Source organism: Macaca thibetana, chromosome 15 (assembly GCF_024542745.1).
Source record: "Macaca thibetana thibetana isolate TM-01 chromosome 15, ASM2454274v1, whole genome shotgun sequence".
Classification (NCBI taxonomy): Eukaryota; Metazoa; Chordata; class Mammalia; order Primates; family Cercopithecidae; genus Macaca; species Macaca thibetana.
In genome coordinates this window covers 101,149,103-101,168,999 of record NC_065592.1, presented here as the reverse complement: position 1 = coordinate 101,168,999, position 19,897 = coordinate 101,149,103, and the positions used below count along the sequence as shown (strand labels likewise).

Genomic DNA, 19,897 nt, shown 5'->3' with positions numbered 1-19,897 from the left:
CTTCTTTACTGCAACCTGTTTTATTAGCAAGGTCTTTATGACTTGTATCTTGTGCTGACTTCCTATCTCATCTTGTGACTAAGAATGCCTTAACCTTCTGGGAACACAGCCCTTTAGGTCTCAGCCTCATTTTACCCAGCTTCTATTCAAGATGGAGTTGCTCTGGTTCAAACGCCTCTGACAATATGGTGTGCCAGGAGCTGTGTGAGATACTTAGACTTACAATAAATCCAGAAAGCAGATACCGTCATTACTATTCTTATTTAAGAAAAATGAGGTTCAAGGAGACTTAATTGAAAAAAAAAAACTAATATTAAACAATTAAAGAACCAAGATTTGAACTTATCTGGCCTGAACACAACACTGACAAGACAAAGCGAGCTCAGAAATTTAGATGTCTCATACAGATAGATCTCACACTTGACTGGACATCAGAATTTCCTGGAAAGCTTGCAGGAGGTTTGGGATTTGTGTTCCTAACAAGCTCTGTTTGATGTTGATGCTGCTGGCCTGAGCACTTGGAGACCCACTGCTGCAGACCCACAGCTCCCATGTGTGTTGTTCCATGGTACCCTTTCTTGAATCCCAGCAGTTAATCTCTAATTCTGGCTTCTGTGTATTTCTTTTGCTGCCCCACATGATGACTTTTTCGGGCATGACTAGTAAATTCTAAGGTCTTTGAATACAATGCAAGATTTAGTTCCTCCCTACCAGAACATCCTAACAGGTGCAGATGCACGTTTAATTGAGTGATGCGGGAGATATTTTTGTCCTTTTTTCAGATTTCTTATTTATTTTAATTTAAGTTCTGCGATACATGTGCTGAATGTGCAGGTTTTGTTACATAAGTAGACATGTGCCATGGTGGTTTGCTGCACCTATCTACCTGTCATCTAGGTTTTAAGCCCCACATGCATCAGGTATTTATCCTAATGCTCTCGCTCCCCTTCCCCTCACCCGCTGAAGGCCCCGGTGTGTGATGTTCCCTTCCCTATGTCTATGTGTTCTCATTGTTCGACTCCCACTTATGAGTGAGAACATGTGGTGTTTGGTTTGTTCCTGTGTTAGTTTGCTGAGGATGGTGGTTTCCAGCTTCATCCATGTCCATGTAAAGGACATAAGCTCATTCTTTTTTATGGCTGCATGGTATTCCATGGTGTACATATGCCACATTTTCTTTATCCAGTGTATCATTGATGGGCATTTGTGTTGGTTCCAAGTCTTTGCTATTGTAAATATTGCTGCAATAAACATATGTGTTAATGTGTCTTTATAGTAGAATGATTCATAATTCTTTGGGTATATACCTAGTAATGGGATTGCTAGGTCAAATTGTATTTCTGGTTCTAGAGCCTTGAGGAATCGCCACACTCTTCCACAATGGTTGAATTAATTTACACTCCCACCAACAGTGTAAAAGTGTTCCTATTTCTCCACACTCTTGCCAGCATCTGTTGTTTCCAGACTTTTAAATGATCACCACTCTAACTGGCATGAGATGGTATCTCATTGTGGTTTTGATTTGCATTTCTCTGATGACCAGTGACAATGAGCTTTTTTTTTTCATATGTTTGTTGGCAATGCAGGAGTTTTTATATGTAATTAGGAAACAAATGCTTCTATTATTATTAGCTACAATTGAATGATTGCTTAAATATTTTAAAGTCATTTAAGAGACCCCTTTTTGCCCAGTACCAGATGCCTAAAAGGCAAATTAGTCAGCATAATAACAATAAAATGTTCATATTATAATAGATTTTCCATCAGATCTAGCATGGATAACATTCCCATTTATGGGCCCTGCTTGGAAACAACAGGTCTGGGCACACCATAATTCCAAATGGACTTCAGAAGATGGCTCTAATAGTCACTGAAGGTAGAAGTCACCAGGGTTAATGATCCATGAATTCTTCTAACCTCCTCTGGTCAGGAAAGTTTGGTGGCTGAGAAACAGGGGGATGGAATGATGTGTAGCTCTCTGAAGCTGGGTTTGACTTTGTCAAAAACAAAAAGCAGTCGGTGCTCCAGGCAGTTCTAGCGACACCCCCAGATCTTGACACACTGGCTTGGCTGGGATCACACACCCATCCCTGACCAATTCCTGAAGCCAGGAGGAAGAATTTAAATGATGAACATGGACAAGCCCACCTGAGACTTGTCAGAGGAAGAAAGCTGGCTGGTCTCACTGCCTCCCCTTCCCTCTTCCATCCTTCATCAGAATGAGATGACCCTCAAGAGGATCATTGAGGAGGGAGGTTCCAGATGGCTTCAAATTGTAGTCACCAGATATCCATTGGTTGCTTTGTGAGCAATTCTGATCACACTATGGAGGTCTAATTTTATTAAGCATGGTCTTTTTTGGTGGGAAATATTTTTAATTTTTTTACTATTTGAAGTTGTGCAAGTAATTAGTAAACATATTCTTGTTACAACGTGTTTAAACAAAACAGAAGTGTAACCACAGAACCAGCTGAAGCTGATTAACCATTGCTTAAGTTGTTAGCGACGGTGCAGAGCCAAAATTGTATCACGTAGCCCAGGCATGTGCAATGGGGAAAAGCTTCAAACTCCTAATTGGTAACATCACCCACCTGGCAGATCGGCTTCATTGGCATCACCTGGGACTAGTTAGCAATGCCATAAAAGCATGACCACTCCCAGTTTGGAGAGTCAGATTTGAGCCTTGCCTCCTGTCTCCTTGCCAGTTGACTTGCCATAAAGCCTTTCTTTTCACAAAAGCTGGTGCCATAGTATTGGTTTCTATGCTGATCGGGAAGCAAGCCCATCCCTTGGTAACAGAAGATTTAGAGGTAAAAGTCCTCCTTCCCACAATTCCTACTCCCCTGTCTGACTCCCCACCCTAGCAGCACCTGCTCCCTCCAAGTCTCCTCTCTGCCCACTTGTCTCCAAAGGTTGACTCAGTGAGCCAAGTCTTCTCAGGTTCATACCCTTAGGTGGCCCCCCTCCCCATGAATCTGGCTAACCTTGTGACTTGCTTTAACTAATAGAATGTGGAGGAAGTACTGGTGTCTTTTGGAGAATCTAAGTGTGCATCATTTTAAAAATTGTTGCATTTGGTCTAAAATCCCCAACATTTAATTAAATCCCTAAGCCATAATGGTAGATTTGGAAATAGGTGTTGTCAAGCCTTCTAAAAGTGAATTTCAAGTTATTACTAATAAAGGTTGTTCTTTTCAATTCAGCCCAATGCATTTGGTAGACAATTCAGATGAGTGGATTGGCCACATGATATGGCAATGATGAAAATTTAAAAAATGCATCATTTTTCTGCATTGGCATTCCTGCCAACTAGTGACATTCCAGGAGCTTTTAGTGAATTAAAGCTTCATTTGCCTGAAGAGGGTTGCAAAGTTACTGACTGCTTCAGAAGTAATTATGTGCATGATAGGACAAGAGGACTTTTATGCAGTGGTGTGGCTGTTCTATCACTGGTATTATTTTCACCAAATGTGTGGTCTGTATATGAGTGCATGTGAAATGGATTTCCAGGTGTCCAAAACAACATAGAAGCATGGCTCAGAAGATGAAAAAATTTAATAGGGAATTCTTGTGTTGGAGTATATAGAATTATGGAAGAATTTCAAGAGCATCACCGTGGAGAAAATGAATGTGAATTTATTCTCCAAGGAGAGCCATGACCTAAAAGAAAAAAGCAGTAGTTTATCATGATGCAAGACTTCCAAATATAGTTAATGATAGTGAAAGTTGGCCAGCTCTTATGGACTAACTCTGTGCAATTGCTATAATTTATCCTTATAATATACTTCTTCATATCAAATTTTCTTTTTAGGTTTATAAAGTATTTAAAATCTTTTCCCCCACTACTTTAAATTGTTAGCATTATTTGTTTATAATTCACCATGCTATGCATTTCATCTTTGCATCATTTCCAATACTGGAAGTATAAATTGTGTAAAGACTTTTAGAGAGTTCGAATTCGTTTTATGCATTTTCATGCAAATTTGACTCTACACAAGTGCAGTATCACAACATTGACTTTGTGTGTAAGCATTGTGTGTGTGCTTAAAAACATTGAAACTTCCAGGCGGCGCAGTGGCTTACATTTGTAATCCCAGCACTTTGGGAGGCCAAGGTGGGCAGATCCCCTGAGGTTGGGAGTTCGAGACCAGCCTGACCAACATGGAGAAACCCCATCTCTACTAAAAATACAAAATTAGCTGGGCATGGTGGCGCATTACCTGTAATCCCAGCTACTGGGGAGCCTTAGGCAGGAGAATCGCTTGAACCCGGGAGGCGGAGGTTGTGGTGAGCTGAGATCGCACCATTGCACTCCAGCCAGGGCAACAAGAGTGAAACTCCATCTCAAGAAAAAAAAAAAAAATTGAAACTTCCTTCTTTTTGTGCATTTGCACTGGTGAAAGAATTTCTTGATCTCGGTTCTTTGGGTGACTGCATATGTGGTAGTGACCCATCACAGTTTTTGATTGATCTCATTAAAAGTCTTAGATTGTCCATCACAATAGTTCAGATGACAGCAGTTATATAAGCTTTAAGAATATGAATATGATTTGTAGGCCCATAACTTACACCCATGTAACTGTTAGCATACCTAAGTGTTTATGCTTGCAAAAAATATGTATGTTATTATTGCCTAGTTTATAGGCAATAGGCCTAGTGGCCTATGAAGTGTTCAGTGGTGTTTTTATGTTTCTCAACTAAATCCTCTTTTAAAATGTAAATAAATTTATTTTAAATAATTTTTAGTTTTTAATAAATGTTATGTTTATTTTATTTTAAATAATTAATTTTTTTCCAAAATTGTATCTTTGGGATTTTTATCTTTCTGGGATTTCAGCATTTGGGGTTATGGCATTCCAGATTGTGTCTCTCGGAATTGTGGCCCAGATTCTAAAATCTCACTCTGTAGAGGAAAGAAAGTAACAAATATCTTTACAGTTTTATGCATGTACACATGAATAGAGTTCTACAAATAAAGTTAGTGGGTCAAAGGGCAAGTGCATCTCTTGTATATCCATAGATACTTCCAATTAGTCTTCCAAGAAGGCCTCATCAAAGTACATTTTCTCGAAGAATATGTGAGAAGGCACATTTTCCTGTGTTCTCACCAAATTTGACCATTCTGCTGGGTGAAAAATTGTATCTTTTTCAGTGTTAATTTTAATTTCTCAGATTACTAGTCTTTACAGATGTATATTGGCCAATTGCCTTTCTTCTGTGAATTTCCTTTTTGTACCCTTTGCCTATTTTTTTCTATGGAGTTGATGGACTGACTTAATGACTCACAGAAACTCTTTGAGTACCCTGGATATTAAAGTTTTTGTTCAATTTATTGCATTTTTCTCAATCTTTTACTTGCCTTTTCATGCTACCTATGTCATTTGTTTTGTTTTACAAAAACTATTGATTTTCATGAGTTCACTTATGGCCTTTGAGTTTTGGGTCTTGTTATAAAAATATTATTCTCTAGTTTCTTATAACGCTTTTATATCTTGTTTCTTAGGTTTGGCTCTTTAACCATTTTAGCCTTTATATTTGTGTATGGGGTATGCTGGACATGCGGGGAGAATGTCCCATTCTGCACCACAGTAACACACGCCTTACACAACCTTGCACAGTGGCGCTGGGCTAGGCTGGGCTGCTCCATGGATTCTCTTCTTAATGTACTAGCTAATCACAGCATCGCCTTATGGCTCATCTTTTTTTCAATGGTTCCCATGGACCTGTGTGCTCTTTCTCCTAGACTGTCTTCTAATTCCTTATATGACTTACCTGTTCCCACATTATTTTCACAAGTTCCTTTTTATCTTCTTCAGAAATTTCTTTGTGTTCTTAAGGATCATCTTTCATTACATATACTTTAGAATTATTTTCCCAAGTTCTGGGGGAAAAGTGCTGTTGGAACTTAATTGTTATCATAGTTAAATTGTAGATTAATCTGGGGAAGAATTGGCATGTTTCCAATTGAATCTTCCAATCCAGGAAGCATGGCATGTCTTTCCACATAAGCATGTTTTCTTTTATTTATTCATCTTTCATTAAAGTTTTCTTCTATTTGATTTTGTACATTTCTCATTAAATTCATTTTATGTTTTTTCTTTCTTGCTATTGTAAACAAGGTATTTCCCCACATTAAACCCGTTTTCTTTTGCTAGCATTTGTCTGATATAGAATGTTTTATGTATTTAGTATTTCCTTTGTCTTTTTTTCATCACTTTATTTAACCCATACGTTAAATAAGGGCTTTGACTTTTAATTGACAGGTTTGATGCATTTATGGTTATTGTGATTACTGAGGTATTGGGAACTATTGCTGACGTTTATATTTTATCTTTGCCTTTCATCTGTGCATATTCTATTTGTATCCCTTCTTTTTACTGGCTGGGCTATTTTTTCTTTTGTTTTGTAGTAGTTTGAAGATCTCTTATTCTATTCTTATTTTTACAGTGGTATATAAATTTTTACACACATATATAAACATAATTTTTTACTGCTACCTAGAACTAATCAGTTCTGGATCTGCCTCTGCAAAACTGAACAGCCCTTGGCATGCTTTACCTTTTCTTCTCCTACCTATCCTTGCCGTCATTCCCTCACCTACCATATTTAGATCTCCTGAGATACTAGTTTCTGATCATTGTAAAAAATACATATTTAAAGTTACGCATCAATAATTATTAAGGCATAAGGTGTATCTGCAACTTTTACTGATTCTTTTATCGTCATTGTTTCTTGCAGCCCACATCCTCCTCTTCTTTGTATTCATTGTTTTTCTGGAATAATTCCTTCAGAGTGTCTGTGGGTGGTTAACTTTCTGAGTCCTCGCCTTGCCCTCCTACTGGGATGCTAGTTTGGGTGCATATAAGATTCTTGGCTCAATATTTCTATTCTTCAGACTTTTGATTATGTTATTTGTCTTCATGTATTTGGTGCTGAAATAGAACACTAACATTATTCCACGCCTCCTACCTTTTTAAGTAACCTGTCTTTTTTTTTTTCCTACTCCTGGAAAACTTTTAGAATGTTTCTCTCTTTATCTGTGTGTCCTGAAATGAGGCTACTGTGTTCTATGAGTGCATCTTTCTTCACATTTCTCCTAGGAACCATGAAAATGTGACCACCCCTGTCTCTAAACATTCTGTTTTCTGATATTTTAATATTTCTTTTCTTCTTTTTAAAATTTTCTTTTTCTGGAATTCCTATGAGGCAGATGGATCTAAACTCTAACACTTTACATTTCCATTTGTGTTTCAGTCGTTTTGGCACTAGGAGATTTTCTGGGCTCCATTGTTCAGCTTTCATAATCCAGTTTTGTACATCTTGGAAGCCCACTGCTTGAGTTTTCTCTTTTTACCCTAAGTCAATAGATTTTTGTCTCTGTTAGCAAAAAAAAAAAAAAAAAAAAAAAAGTAGGTAGAGATGGAATGGAAAAAAATTAAACTCTCACTCCCAGTGGTGACCAATGCTTGAAAAAAAAAGTGCTTTGGAATACACTGTAGAAGAAAAGTATAGGCTATAATATGACATTTCAATAAGAATCTAAATCATTTTTGAGGAGTAAGGAAACTTCACAAAATGATTTTAAATCTCTTAAGAAAAAATACATACAGGGGACAGCAGTTGACAAACAGAATAGAATTCAGGTAAACATCTACACAGAAATAGGAATTTAATATACTGCCAAGTTGGTACCTTAGTTCAGGAAGAAATGGATGACTTATTATATAAGTGGTATGAACATGAGTGACAGTCCATCTGGCAGCTAAATATCATAACTCTTCCCATATCCTATGTAGACCAATGCATTTCAAATGAATTGAAAAGCTAAATGAAAAACATTAAATAAACAAACGAATGCATAAATGATAAATATTATTAAAATAAAGGTGAAAAGAATATTAGTAAGAACTTAAGGTCAGGAAGACCTTCTTAAGCAAAACAAGACTCTCAGAAGCCATCTAGAAAACAACCAACATCTATGATTATAGTAATTACCTACAGTCATAATTTTCTTTTTTCCCGAAATACCTCTAACAACTGAAAGCAGTAATTTTTGTCAGATAAAATGTAGATGCCACCAAAAGAAAAATGAATAAGAAGTTAACATCAATTAATCTAAAAGAAAAACATAAATAACTGAATTGAAAACTGGGCAGAAAGATATGAACAATCAAATAACAGAAAAAGAAATGCAAATGGCTAACAAGCATGTGAGAAAAATCACCTTATTAGATTTGAGGGAAATGCAAACTAAAACAGAATGAGTTACTTTTGCTTATCCTTGGCAAAGATTCAAAAGATTGACACTGCAGTCTTGGGAAGGACAGAGACCACTGTGCTTGCTTATGCACGGGTGCTGAGAGGACAAATTGCTGCACACCCTTGAGAGGGCAATTCAGGTCTGTGACATTGGTGCTAGTATTCACATTCACTGCAAAGGTGGTGCTGGTGGTAATATAACTCCAAGAAATTAGGCCCAGGCTATACATAACTCTGTAAAAGAAGTGGTGGTCTTTACATAATTCTCTGACTATGTGTTAGTGGGTGGTAACCACATCACTTTTCAATATCTACATTGTGATATTTACATAAATCTGCAACCTCAGTTGTGATCCTAACATGACCTTATGACAGAGGAGCAGGGCATTATCCCAAAAATCTGTGATGCTGATTATGGTCATATTTACATAACTCTGCAATGCTTATTGTTATTGATGTGATTAGTGGTGACAGTGGCATTCCCATGATTCTGTGCTGGTGGATGTGGTACAAACATCTCTCTGTTACGGTGTCGGTGGCACTTATATAACTGCAGTATTGTCATGGTATCCACATAATTCTGCCATGTTGTTGATGGTATTCATTTCACTTTGTGACGTTGATGGAGGTATTCACATAATTCTGTGATGTTTGTGGTGGTATTTACATAATTCAGTGATACTGTTCACGGTATTCACATAACTGTGACATGGAAGTCATAGTATTCATATAACTCTGAGTGTTGGTATTGACATAGTTTTGCATCATTGTTTATGGTGCTAACATAACTGTGACATGGGAGGTCATGGTATTCATATAACTCTGAGTGTTGATATTGACGGTTTTGCATCATTTTTTATGGTATTCACATAACTGTGATGCCAGTTGTGGTTTTTATGTCTGTTGATGTTGTGGTGTTGGTGTTGGTGGTATTCACATATTTCTGCAGCTTTGGTTGTAGTATCCACACAACTCTGTGGCAATAGCCACAGTATCCATAAACTCTGTGGTGGTGGTGGTGGTGGTGGTGGTGGTTGTATTCACGTAACTCTGTGATAGTGGTGGAGGTGTATCCACGTCACTCTGTGATGTTGGTTGTATTCACATAACACCATGATGGTGGTCACAGACTGCAAAGTTTGTCATGGTGTTCACATAACTCTGCAACATTTGCTGTGGCATTGACATGATTGTGCAACACTGTGGTAGTGTTAGTCTCATAACATGGTGACATTGTTGTTGGTGATGTTTATGTAATTCTGCACTCATGGTTGTGGTATTTACATGGCTGCAATATTGGAGTTGATGGTGGGATTCACATAACTGTGAAATTTGTCCTAATAGTCCCATATTGCAACCTTCACCACAGTATCATGTAATTTTGCAACATTGATGGTGGTACACACATAACTGTGCTATGGTTCTGCTGCTGATAGTCACATAATTGTGAAATTAATTGTGGTACTTGCCTAACACTGTGACGTTGGTGTTGGTAGTATTTACATATTTCTGCAATATTTATGGTGCTGTTCACATAACTGTGATACTGATCATTGTCTTCACATGGTTCTGTGATGATGGTGGTGGTTGTGTTACTCTAAGTGCAAGAGTGGCGGTTGTATTCAGGTAAATCTGTGACATTGTCATTGCTGTTCATGTGACACTACAGTGTTGTTGCTGGTGGTCATATAACTCAATGACATTACTCATGGTGTTCACACAATCTTTTGAAAGTGGTCCTGGTATTTGCGTGACTCCGCAATGTTGGTAGTAGTAGGGTTGACGTGCATTGTGCAGTTCACAATGATGTGCATGCAACTCTGAGATGATCATGGTGTTAACATAATTATGCATTGGTGCTGCTGGTGATATTCACATGTCACTGTGACATTGCTGATGATGGTATATACATAATTCTCTATTGGTGGCAGTGGTATTCACATGAATCCACGACATTTGCCATGATAGTCATGCAATTTTGCAGCATTGGCAGTTGTGGTATTTATAATATCTCTGACAGTGAACATGGTGTCAATATAACTCCATTGCAGGTTATGGGATTCACATAATTTTGCATCATTTTCATTGGTGGTATTCATGTACCTCTGTGGTGTTGGTCATGGTGGTATTCACAGTATTCTGTGGTATCGGTCATGGTCGTATATGGATAACTCTGCAAAATTGGCTGTGTCATTCTAATAAATCTGTGAGGTTATTAGTGGTGACATTGACATGACTCTGCAATGACAGAGGAGGCAATACTCATCTAACTCTGAGATGTCAGTCATGTTATTCATATATTATGTGAAGTTGATGCAGGTGGTACTCTACTCTGGTGGTCATGATATTCATATAACTGTGATGTTAGTCATGGTATTCAAATAGCCCTGCAACTTGGTTGTGCTATTCCCATAATCCTGTGATGGTAGTGTGGGTGATATTCCCATAACTGTATCATTGGTTGCCTATTCGCATAGCTCTGTCATGTTGAATGTGGCATTCACATCATGCTGCAACATCAGTGGTAGTGGTATTCACCTAATTTTATGATAGTGGTGGGGATTATATGCACGTAACTGCGGTGTTACTGCTGGTGGTATTCTTATAAACATGTAATGTTGGATGAGGTTGCAAATCATAACTGCAACAATGGTGGTGGTATTTATATAACTCTGCAACATTGGTCATAGTTTTCACTTAACTCTGTGATAATGGATGGAGTGTTTGCATAATTCTGTGACTCTAGTCATGTTATTTATATAAATATTCTCATCCCCTAGCATCCATGGAGTGGTTTCAGGACCCTGTAGGATACCAAAATCCATAGATGCTCAGATCCCTTATATAATATGTTATAGTATTTACATGTAGCCTGTGCATAGCCTCCTTTATACTTTGAATCCTCTCTAGATTATTTATGATACCTAATATAAATGCTATGTAAATAGTTGTTACTATATTGTTTATTTGCATTGCTTTTATTGTTTTTCTTTCTATTTTCAATCCACAGTTTGTTGAATCTGTGAATGTGGGACCTGCACACATGTAGGGCTGACTGTATACATCCGTGGTGGGGCAGGTATTTACACAACTCTGTAATGGTGATGATAGTGTTAACATAACTCTGAATTGTTCATAGTTCTCAAATAACTCTATGGCATTGGCATATTTACATAATTCCACAATGATAGTGGTGGTATTCGTGTAACTCTGCCACGTTGGTTTTTTTTTTTGTGGTATTTTCATAATTCTCATAATTCTGGAGCAGCATGGTGGTGGTGGTATTCCCATAATTCTATGATATTGATGTTCATGGTATTCAGATAACTCTGTTGTCAGTTGTGGTATTCATATAACTTTGTGACATAGGTCATGGTTTTCACGTAACTCTGCAATGGTGGCTCTGGTATTTGGATAATTCTGTGGCTTTGATGCTGGTAGTATTCACATAACTCTGTGACATTGGTCCTATTATTCACATGAACTCATGATGTTGGTTGTTGTAATCACATAACTCTGCAATGTTGATGGTAGCCTAATTCATATTTCTCTATGACATTGGTCATGGAATTCACATAACTGTGATGGTGGTGGTGCTATTCAAATATCTGCCTTGGTAGTGGTATTCTCTTAACGCAGCCACGGTGGTTGAGGTATTCAAGTAATTCCATGATAATGTTTGTTGTGGTAGTCATATAACTCTAATGGTGTTAGGTATGGTAATCCCCTGAGTCTGCAAAGTTTGTTGTGGTCTTCACATATCTTAGTGACTAGTGATATTGGTACTGGTGCAATGGTGGGAGTAATAATCACATTTATGGGTGTGCAGACAGGCTCAGATATTTTTTAAAATTTTATAAGAAGATATGACAAAGCCAGCCTCCAATTCACATTTTCTAAATAATTCAAATGCAGTTTTTTCTGTACCATACCATGAAATCTCCTCCTGCTAAATCTAAGGCATTTATCTAAAACATCTGTATCTTCAAACTCCCCAAGGGCTTTGGAACATAAATATTGGATCTAGTTCTTTATCCATAACTTTAGTTATGTCCATATACTTACACATGTACATTTTCATGTGTGAAACTGATCAAAATTTAGCTATACATTTAGATGTATAAATCTGAGCTTCTAAAAATTTATGATCATGCAGAAGAGGGCCTTCTGATAAACCAAAGTAAATCACCTTTGAGGGTAATCTATAGTTCATAGAACTCAAAATATGTTTATTAGATAATGACATTTAATGTTGATGAAAATGTTGGTCATATCATGTTTTCATTCTTTCTCTAAAAATTGTAAACCTGTAGAAGCCTCAAAAGACTAGAAATGCAATGTTGAGGTCTGGGTGGTAGTTTCATGGCAAATGTATGTTTAAACAATCATTGAATTAAACATTTAAGATCCTTGGATTTCACAGCATATAAGTTATACTTCCATAAAAGCTTTAAAAAGTGTACATCCAAATAAGATGAAAATACTAATACTAATTTTAGAAAAATCCAGTGTAGTGCCAATCTAACCACTCATGATATTTTCTTGTGGCTGTGAGTTATTGCTTTTATAGAAACAAAAACAAAGCCTCACCCTAGAGTTTAAAGTTAAAATGTGATTTAAGAAATATATATGGCTCCCCAAAATGCCCTTGTGTAGTTAGGAGTTGTCTCTTTATCTCAGCTCTCAGGGCTCACGATTTACATTTTTTCCCCTTGCAGTACTTGGGGTGCATTGAAGTTCTGCGCTCAATGAGGTCTCTTGACTTCAGTACAAGAACACAAATTACCAGGTAAGCTCTCTTGAAAATGGACTCCTGTGATTTTACTTCAGAAGGAAGGATTTCAGAGGTTAACAGCTGAAACATTTTTAGAGGAAAAGACCAGCCCTTGGAGGGTTGGTTACTGGTGACAGTGAGTCAGGACTGTTCTCATCTCAAGACATGGGCTTGTTCGTCCATGTTTGTGATGTATATCTCTCAACCACAGTACCTTGAAGGACACTCTGCCCTTGCACGCTCTTTTTATAATTTAGCTGCAGACATATGGAGCAGCTGAGTATTTATGTTTGTTTCTTTAATGTGTGAAACTGTAACACAAGATTGGTATTTTAAAATGTACTGAACCATGTACTTTTTAAATAAGAAAATCAAGATGTCAAGAAAGACTTTCCAACAGTATACACAGAGAGTAAGATGCATAGAATTGGAAGCAGAAACAGCCATGGGAGTAGGTCATTCAGTAAGCAGACCAATTCTTTAAGGTGTCTGTGACTTTGAACAGGTTTTATATATTCTCCACCACCAAGTAGAATGAAAGCTTCTTGGGGGGCAATATTTAAGCATTTTTAAAAATAAAATTTTATACTCTAGTATAGCTTCTAGTAGAGCTTACACCTTTAGAAAAATGCCAGTTTCAAGCCAGCTTGAAGAGGAGAACTGGAAAGCTAGGACAGAGTCTGTGAAACTGCTACATTTCTGTGGTCAAGGAACTTAGGTTGCTTTGGCACTTATGCAGTAGCTTAATTTAAATAGTGACCTCAGAAAAATGCCTCATATTTACTTTATTCAAATCATTCTATTGTATACGTTTGGATTAGCAAGCCGAGTCTAAAGATTGAGCTTCAGAAAGCAACTGGTTGTAGTCATTAGCTGCTGAGAAACATACACACCTCAATTCTGTTGTACCATAATAATACCTCTTTCTCCTCACTGAAGAAATTCATGGTCAAAGAGTTAATGTTGTTTTTTTTTCTCTCTTTCCTAAGTGCCTTGAGACACACAGGTTATGCATGTACCAACATCAGTAATCTACATGAAGGAAGAAAGCCACTTCCACATATTTGTAGAAAATAGTTTATGAAAATTTCAAAGACAATGGAGTGGTATTTTGAATAGAGAGCACTGTGGTTAAAAGAGAAGCCTGAGTGTTTTCTTAGTCATTTATTCATCTTACCCATGAAAAGGCATGCCAGTGGCATCATGGTGGGCAGAGCACTGTGCCAGTGACTGGAGGAATATGGGAACTGTGTGAAATTGGTCATGTTCTCCTGTGTGGTGGTTGTTTTTAAAGGAATGACAGTTAATTGGGAGAGAACTGTCAACCATTCCTACCGGGTTCCCTTTCTAGACGCTAGGATTTCTGAGGTGATTTCATGCCATTTTAGTTCTCCTAATGTAATTATTAAGCATCTACTACTGATTGTGCACACACAACACACTGGACAATGTGGCTGTCCTGCTTTGCTAGGCCTCTCAGTGTTGGAGAAAGGTGTATTCATAAATGATTGAGGGGCATTTGAGGGGCACAGAACAAGCCCTGCTCCTTGAGGTAGTCGTGGGGTAGGGGAACAAGTGAATAATTCAGTTTGCTCGTTGATGAGGATACAACTCCTGGGACTCTCTGGGGTACAACCCAAATGGGCAGAAGTAATAATAACATTGTAGAAAAAAGCAGTTGGAACAGACATTGTTGGGTTTGGAGGTTTTGATGTCTTTCTTCAATCCCATTCCATTTAGATTTTTGGGAAGGTGAAGCAGCATAATGGGGCAAATGAAGCATGATTCTTATACTTAAGAAACTTGGTGTTGAATTCTAGTTGTGCCAGAATTGTCTTGGGTTTTATTAGACTTCTTGAAAGCTACATTTTCTTGTCTCCATGATGCTTTCTGTCTCTTTCATCATTTTTAGCAGGTGACATGTTTCTTACTTTAGCTAATAGCTAGAGGTCACTCAAAGGAAACAATTTGACAAATCAACTTCAGAATGAAACCCTTTGCATCCAGTTGAAGAATACACAGCAATGTCTTGTAAATGTAGCACACTGTGGAGCTTTTAAGGTCTCCATAGTAAGTAAGTGTTAAACGTACCTGTGATTAAACTCCACTGCCATGGTTTACTTTATATACTAAAGAAATTCTTGGAAGTTTATAGTTTATAGGGAAATCTAATGTCCTAATTAGGTTATATTATACAGGCACCAGGAAAACTGGTTTCCAAAGGCACTCCAGTCACAACTTTTATTAAAAAATATTTTATAAGCAGATTATTAGTCCCTATTTATCTGTTTAATTTAAAATTTTGTCCCTGCAGCTGAACTTCACTCCCAATATTTTACTTTGTATACAAAAATGTGAGGACTCTACTTCAGAATTGAGGTGTTTTGAAAACTCCCCAGGAATATGCATAAAATCTTCTTAGTTTGAAAGCCAAATTAAACTTGTGAAAGGAAAATGTCTTTCTTTTGGAAAGGTATTTCCTTTTGGTTCTTTTTCAGTGTACTGGCTGGGTTCTGAGGAGACATTTATCACTGATGTCAGTGTGTGTATTGCAGTTCAGAGTGTTGCCTGCTTATCTTAAAAAAACAATGAGGCATAGGTATAAATGAAGGAACATGTGGATCAGCCATCAGTACATGAGTGGACTGAATGCTATGAAATTACATATTTTTCTGTTGGATGTTTCATGGGAGAGACTTTGCTTAGAAGTTGGCTGAGTAACCATGTGATCTTGGTATGAAAGTGTTAAGCATTCAGTAGAGCTTTGAGTCTGAACAAAAGGGCAAACAAGCCCTGGGAGATGAAGAAGGGAGCAGGAGCCTGGAGATGCCTGAAGATGTTGGTGAGAATCATAACCTGGCATGCGTGGTGGTGGTCTGCTTGCCAGCCCTCTGCACAGTGGGTTTCATCTTCACCTTGAAGGACAGCAGGCCAGACAAGACCTCAGCACAGCTTTGCAACTCTGTCCACCCTGTCTTCTCTTCTAAGAGTTCGCTTGGAAGGCTTGGCAAAACTCAGCTCTCAAGTCACTTCTGGCTTCCAACATTCTATAAATACTCTCAGAAAACAGAAGCCCAAGGTAAAAACTTTCTCCACACAATCCTTCCATTCCATCATGTCTCTGAGCATCCTTATCCATGTGCATTCCATCCCAACTCTATGTATGTATTCTGTGTGCATGAGCCTGGGTATGCATCCTCGTTGAACTTCCTGAAAGGGAGGGGCCAACCAGACTGCATGCTGGCTATCATAACCCGAGGGAGGGACCTCCTTCACCCATGCATCCTCTGCGACCCCTCTACCTCTCTCTTCAGACATTTCTGTGTTGCATGGACATTTAATCACAAGTTCATTTGGGGATGGAAACAATGCATATTGTGTAGTATTAAGACAGACTGCATTTACTAACAAGATATTTGTGGTGTTTGTAGAGAATTTCCTATCCCCAGGACCTGGCCTAGGCTGAGAGAAGCTGTGTGGAGTGGAAGATGGACGTTGAGGAAGAAGGGCAGGTAAGGTCAGGCGTCCTTGGAACCACAGAGAATGTCAGAAGTTGAGGAATGCTTTGAAGGTTCCATTACACCTGCCCAGTTGAATGATGTGTATTCCCATATGCAGGGCAGTGGGATCTGAATATTTTTTTGTTCAGATTTTGTGGTAATAATTTCTTCTTTGAGAGTGGGTACCATGAACTCTACTAAGTGGGCATGAATTGGCTGTAGCTGTTCTGTGCTAAGGAAGGGCAGTCTGTTAGTGTTAGGGTGACTTTCTCATTTTTGCAAACACTAGGATGTAACTCTGAGGGTCGCATATTTGGAAATCCATTATATAAACCATGCTAAGGTATTTTTACAACTGGCACATGGTATAGAAAACAAAGTGGACTTTAACTCATGGGCTTCCTTGGATCTGATAAGAAATCTTACCCATAGATTAGATTTCCATTAATCTTTAATTAGACTTCAGTTATGCATCAGGGATGGGGTGTGTGTGTGTGTGTGTGTGTGTGTGTGTGTGTGTGTATGTATGTATATGTATATATATTTTTTGAGACAGTGTTTCACTCCTGTCGTCCAGCCTTGAATGCAATGGTGCAATCTTGGCTCACTGCAACTTCTGCCTCCCAGGCTCAAGTGATCCTCCCACGTCAGCCTCCTGAGTAGCTGGGACCACAGGTGCATGCCACCATGTCCAGTTAATTTTTGTATTTTTTTTTTTTTTTTTTTTTGGTAGAGTGGGGTTGGCCAGGCTGGGCCTCCTGAGCTCAAGTGATCCATTCGCCTCAGCCTCCCAAAGTGCTGGGATTACAGGCATGAGCCACCGTGTCTGGCCAGGGATAGGTTCTGAGAGATGCGTCATTAGACAATGTTGTCATTGTGCGAACATCATAGAGTGCACTTAGGCTAGATGCTCTAACCTACTGCACACCTGGGCTCTGGGCACAGCCTGTTGCTCCTCGACTACAAACCTGCACTGCATGTGACTGTGCCGAATTCTGTAGGCAGTTGGAACACAATGGTAAGTATTTGTGTATCTGTCATATCTAAGCATAGAAAAGGTAAAATAAAAATACACTATTATAATCTTATGGGACCACCTTGATCTATTCGGCTCATCATTGACTGAAATATTTATGTGGTACATGTACTTGATTATGATATTTCAGAATTCTTTGTTCACTGCAAAATAAACACCTTTAATGTTGATTTAAGTTAAACGTGCCAGGGAAAGAGAAAGGAGTGAATCTATTTTTGTAGATTCTCTGAGGCTGGTTGAATCTAGGAATTAGAACAGAGAGCAGTCATGTGAATTACCCACCACCCCACCCCACCCCCAACCCTGATCCCTGTGCATTTGGGTGGTGCAGAATGGCTAGCTTTTGGATTTTAGCCTTACAGGCTCTTACTAAATGTGCTTATTCTAAGCATGTTTCATGGTCAAGCCTCTCTCAGCCTGCACCTGCAGAGGGGTGAAGCCTGGCAGGAAGAGGTTGGTGCTGTCTCGGTTTAGAGTCCTTTTTGAAAACACCAGCTTGCCTGTGTGCATGTGCATCCTGCCTTTGGAATAAAGCAGGCTGGATGCCTCCACTTCACTTCTGCACTGTTACTCTGATTTTAACACCAGCTAGAATAATATCATACCCTTGTGTCGCCTTCATGGGCGTTTGTATGCAAAAATGCATTAGACATGGGGCGCAGGGATTACGAATCCTCAGGGACCACAACCCAGAAAAGAAGCCCAGAGTCACAGGGCAAGGGGCCACAAACTCACCACAGGCATGGGATACTACCCCAGAAACATGGAAGAGGGTCCCTGCCAGTCTGGGAGATTTCCCAGAGGAGGGAGGGAACATTTAAGCCAGAGTGAATTTCTCCCCCAACAATATGGCAGATGTATGACTTGGGCCGAGTTCTCCAGCCAGCCCATCAGGGTGACTGGACTGTAGGTGGTCACTCCTGACAGTCCCTTAGCCGGTCCAACTCTGTGCAGCAGTTCTAATGCTTGCCAAAGAGTAGGAACCCGAGTCAGGCTCAGCGAAGGACCATGGAGACAGTCTGCATCCATTAGGCTCGAGGCTCCCTGCTGTTAGAACACCAGCAGAGCCCTGAAACACAAGGATTGGAGCTCTGCTTCCTCCAGGCCTCATTCTGCTCTATTTTCATGTTCAGTCCTTCAAACATAATGCATCTAGTAGGTTTATTTTCATTTGTGACGTTAAACAGACATCACTGTGGAAATGTCTGATCCAGCTGTGGTGCAGGGAAGGGCCCCACAAGCCGTTTTCTTGGTTAGACCAAAGGTATCTTCTGTTGCATTCCCCCAGCAGCCCCTGAGACTTGGTGCGAGGAGCCTATTTGGGAGGATACCTAGGGAGCAGTGGCAGGGGTGGGCACAGCCAGTGGGAGGGGAGAACCGCCCCCAGGACCATTTGGAGCAGGGTCCTGCTGTGGGCGCTGGGCCCTTTGGGGAAGTGTGTAGGAACTGGGGAAGCTGGGATGTCTGCTCACCCACTGCCTCCACTCACTATTGAAGGACAGTCCCCTGCTCCTGTAGGCTGCCCTGTGTGGGCTGAGAAAGCTGGAGAAGCCACCACTGGAGTGGCAGAGACCAGGTGCAGGCACTCCCGGGAGCATGGCAGCATTTACAGGACTGTCCATGCAGCTCAGAGTGTCACGGCCTGCCAGGCGACAGCACTGGCTGGAGCCATGCAGTGTCAGAGCATTCGGCTCCCATGTCTGACTCTCTAAATCAGATTTTTTGGTTGAGGCGCCTCTGAACAGCTGCCTGGTCCAGTCTTTGGACAGCAAACTCCTGACCACTTGGAGCAGAGCCTGTTGATGTAGGGTAAGCTTCCTACTCTAGGGGGTGAGGAAAGGGTTCCTGGGTACTAGCCCACACTGACACTCGGCAGAGACACTCATTCCACCAATGAGATTGACCTCTCTAGGGGTGGGGTCCTCATCCAGAGAATAGGGATGACACCCGCGCTTCAAGGCTTGTTGAGAGACATAGAAATGAGACCTGAAAGTGCTGGGGCCGCACCTGGCACATAGTAGATGTTCAATAAATCTGCACGGGGTTATTACCATGAATCTCCTTTTGCTACTCACTCCTGATAAAATTCTGTGTATAATAATTTCAATTGCTGATTGGTATTGCTATTATTAATATCAACCAATTCAATCCGGGGTGTTTTCTCTAACTGAAGAGAAAGATTGGTTTGATGCAACAAGCTGAAGTTATTGAAAATATGTGGTGATGTGGCATTAATTTTCACTTGAGCTCATATTATCTATATTTCATTCTGTGTTCCTGCTTTACTAATTCTAATGATGAGGATGAGGATGACACTAGAATGGAATA

The 19,897-nt window shown here is 39.5% G+C and overlaps 2 protein-coding genes across 2 annotated transcripts in view; one reads left to right on the top strand and one right to left on the bottom strand.

Moving 5' to 3' along the window:
* Positions 1-19,897, bottom strand: part of CKS2 (CDC28 protein kinase regulatory subunit 2) — a 974,690-nt gene that overhangs the window by 193,156 nt on the left and 761,637 nt on the right. The window lies entirely within an intron of this gene.
* The window catches only part of SHC3 (SHC adaptor protein 3), a 172,436-nt gene that overhangs the window by 52,502 nt on the left and 100,037 nt on the right, over positions 1-19,897 (top strand). Inside the window, exon 2 of the mRNA XM_050761272.1 lies at positions 12,978-13,048. Within this exon, the coding sequence (XP_050617229.1) occupies positions 12,978-13,048 (71 nt within the window). The remainder of the gene's footprint in view (positions 1-12,977; positions 13,049-19,897) is intronic.